Source organism: Neofelis nebulosa, chromosome 8 (genome assembly GCF_028018385.1).
Source record: "Neofelis nebulosa isolate mNeoNeb1 chromosome 8, mNeoNeb1.pri, whole genome shotgun sequence".
In the NCBI taxonomy this organism is placed as follows: Eukaryota; Metazoa; Chordata; class Mammalia; order Carnivora; family Felidae; genus Neofelis; species Neofelis nebulosa.
This window is the reverse complement of record NC_080789.1, coordinates 60,136,712-60,139,666: the sequence shown is the minus strand read 5'-3', so window position 1 is coordinate 60,139,666 and position 2,955 is coordinate 60,136,712. Positions and strand designations below refer to the sequence as shown.

At 38.7% G+C, this 2,955-nt stretch overlaps 1 protein-coding gene across 1 annotated transcript; it reads left to right on the top strand.

Moving 5' to 3' along the window:
• The first annotated feature begins 340 nt into the window (after positions 1-340).
• LOC131483985 (olfactory receptor 6C4-like) lies at positions 341-1,267 on the top strand. Its single transcript, XM_058682285.1, has one exon. The coding sequence runs from the start codon at positions 341-343 to the stop codon at positions 1,265-1,267; it is 927 nt and encodes a 308-aa protein (XP_058538268.1).
• Positions 1,268-2,955: the final 1,688 nt, after the last annotated feature.

Below are 2,955 nucleotides of genomic sequence, written 5' to 3'. Positions count from 1 at the left end.
TAAATGTGGAGATTTCATAAACATTTTGAGATTAAAAGACGGGTTGAAAATGTTATTCTTTTGGGGGGAAAAAGGTAATTATTCTGTAATAGATTCTGTTAAGTATCCAGGAATATATCAACTTGGGGAATTTAAAAGACTTTAGGATTGAGGGCATTCACATAGAAGATATGAGGCTTCCATGGAGCCAAGGCCACTGCAATGTGATACCGGTTTGGGGTCAATTGAACAGTCAGTAATATATGACTTGAATCATTACAATCAGCTTTGTCTCTCCTACCATGAGAAACCTCACTTTTCATCACTCACCTTTTTCCTTCAGATCTCCAAAGGGTCAACAATGAAAAATAGGACATTTAGTGAGTTCATCCTGTTGGGCTTCACAAGTCAACCTGAGGTCCAAGTTGTGATATTCATCTTTCTGCTCCTCACTTATGTGATAAGTGTCCTAGGAAATCTGACCATCATCATTCTCACTCAGGTACACCCTCACCTCCAGACCCCCATGTATTTCTTCCTCCGGAATTTCTCCTTCTTAGAAATTTCCTTCACATCCATTTTTATTCCCAGATTTCTGACCAGCGTGACAACAGGAAATAAAGTCATCAGTTTTGCTGGATGCTTCATTCAATATTTTTTTGCTATATTCCTTGGGGCAACAGAGTTTTACCTCTTGGCTTCTATGTCCTATGACCGCTATGTTGCCATCTGCAAACCCCTGCATTACCTGACCATCATGAGCAACAGAGTCTGCATACAACTTGTGTTCTGCTCCTGGCTGGGGGGATTGCTAGCTATCTTACCCCCAATCACCTTGATGAGCCAGGTGGATTTCTGTGCCTCCAATGTTCTGAATCACTATTACTGTGACTATGGGCCCCTTCTGGAGCTTGCCTGCTCAGACACAAGCCTCCTAGAACAGATGGTCATCTTTGTGGCGGTTGTGACTCTGGTGGTTACTCTGGTGCTGGTGACATTTTCTTATACATACATTATCAAGACCATTTTGAGGATCCCTTCTGCCCAGCAAAGGACAAAGGCTTTTTCCACTTGTTCTTCCCACATGATTGTCATCTCCCTCTCTTATGGCAGCTGCATGTTTATGTACATCAATCCATCAGCAAAAGAAGAAGGCGCTTTCAACAAAGGAATAGCTGTGCTCATTACCTCAGTTACTCCCTTATTAAACCCCTTCATTTACACTCTAAGAAATCAGCAAGTGAAGCAAGCATTCAAGGACACCATCAAGAAGATTATGAAGCTTTAAAATTCAGAATACATTTCAATGAAAAATATATTTCACTTAGTAAATATGTATTGAGTGTCTACTATGTTTCAATTGCTGCACTGGCCCTTGAGGATAAAAATATGAAAGGCATATGTCCTAACTTCAAGGAATCCACAGTATGATAGAAAGGTGTATAAACTTTAAATTTACATAATAAGTTTACAAGAAACTAAAATAACATAGTAAGTGCTACTAGAGAAAGATAAAAGAGAATCCATAAAAAGAACAAAGAACAATTGGAGAGAATTAACTATTTTCCAGAAATGACTTGAAAGTCAAAAGGCAAAACATATTGTCTATTTAGAAGAGTGGAAAGATAAGAATTCAGAGTAAGAAAGAGAGGCCATGATGAAGGTATTATTTAATTACAAACTAGGGAGTTAGTTGACATTGGTGGGTCAAGAGAAGTTTTAAGAAAGGAAATTATATTATCAGCATTATTTTGAAGGGAATCTAGCATTGGTATTGTTCTTCATCATGGAGCCCTGGGGACTGTGCTTCTGTCAAAGTGTCAATAATTTTGATTCTCTTCCCTTATGCATTCATCTTTCAACTGTAGCCATACTTTCATCCTTCCATAAAGGAAAATAAAACGAATATTTTGTTCATTTGGTCCACTTTTCCCCAAATGAGGTGAAAAATCTCAAGATTTTGTCAACTTACACATCCACTTTCTAGAACTTATGGTTAGAAGAGGCTTCTAAAGCCAAGGTTAAAAGCCTCCCACTTCTATGCACGATCTATTGTTGCTTTTCATAGCGCTGACATCTTTTCAAGTTAATGGCTGACATCTCCCACCCTCTCTCTTTGGTAGTTTCTGGTCATTTTTTTTTTCTATTATAATTTTATTTTCATCTTTTTGTTTACTTTTGTTAGATATTAGAAAAGAGACTGGGGAGCCTGGGTGACTCAGTCGGTTAAGCATCCAACTTTGGCTCAGGTCATGATCTCACAGTTTGTGGGTTTAAGCCCCCACGTTGGGCTCTGTGACAGCTCAGAGCCTGGAACCTGCTTCAGATTCTATGTGTGTGTGTCTCTCTCTGCCCCTCCCCAGCTCACACTCTGTCTGTCTGTCTGTCTCTCTCTCTCAAATAAACAAACATTTTAAAAAACAATTAAAAAAAAGAAGGGGCGCCTGGGTGGTTCAGTTGGTTAAGCGTCCGACTTCAGCTCAGGTCTCATGGTCCGTGAGTTCGAGCCCCACGTCAGGTTCTGTGCTGACAGCTCAGAGCCTGGAGCCTGTTTCAGATTCTGTGACTCCCTCTTTCTCTCTCCTCCCCCACTCATGCTCTGTCTCTCTCTTCTCAAAAATAAATAAACGCTAAAAAAAATTTTTTTTTAAAGAAAAAGAAAAGACACCTTCTGTGATATGACTCCATTCTTTTAACTTTTCCCCAAGTTTTTGCTTTTGTTCATATCATAAGCCAGGGATGTCTGTCATGAACTGAAAATGAGTATAAAGTAGCAATATGGTTTTATATTTAGAATGTTCCAAATTATGAGTGTTAGCAACAAAATGGGATTAGACTACCCTACCAAGGACTCTACACATGGATTTAAGGTAACAACAACTTGAATATGAATTGTTTATGGTAGGGCCTCAATTTCCAAGGAACTAAAAACATTTTTGAAAATCTGAGTACTTGTAAATATTTTAGTAATATCCT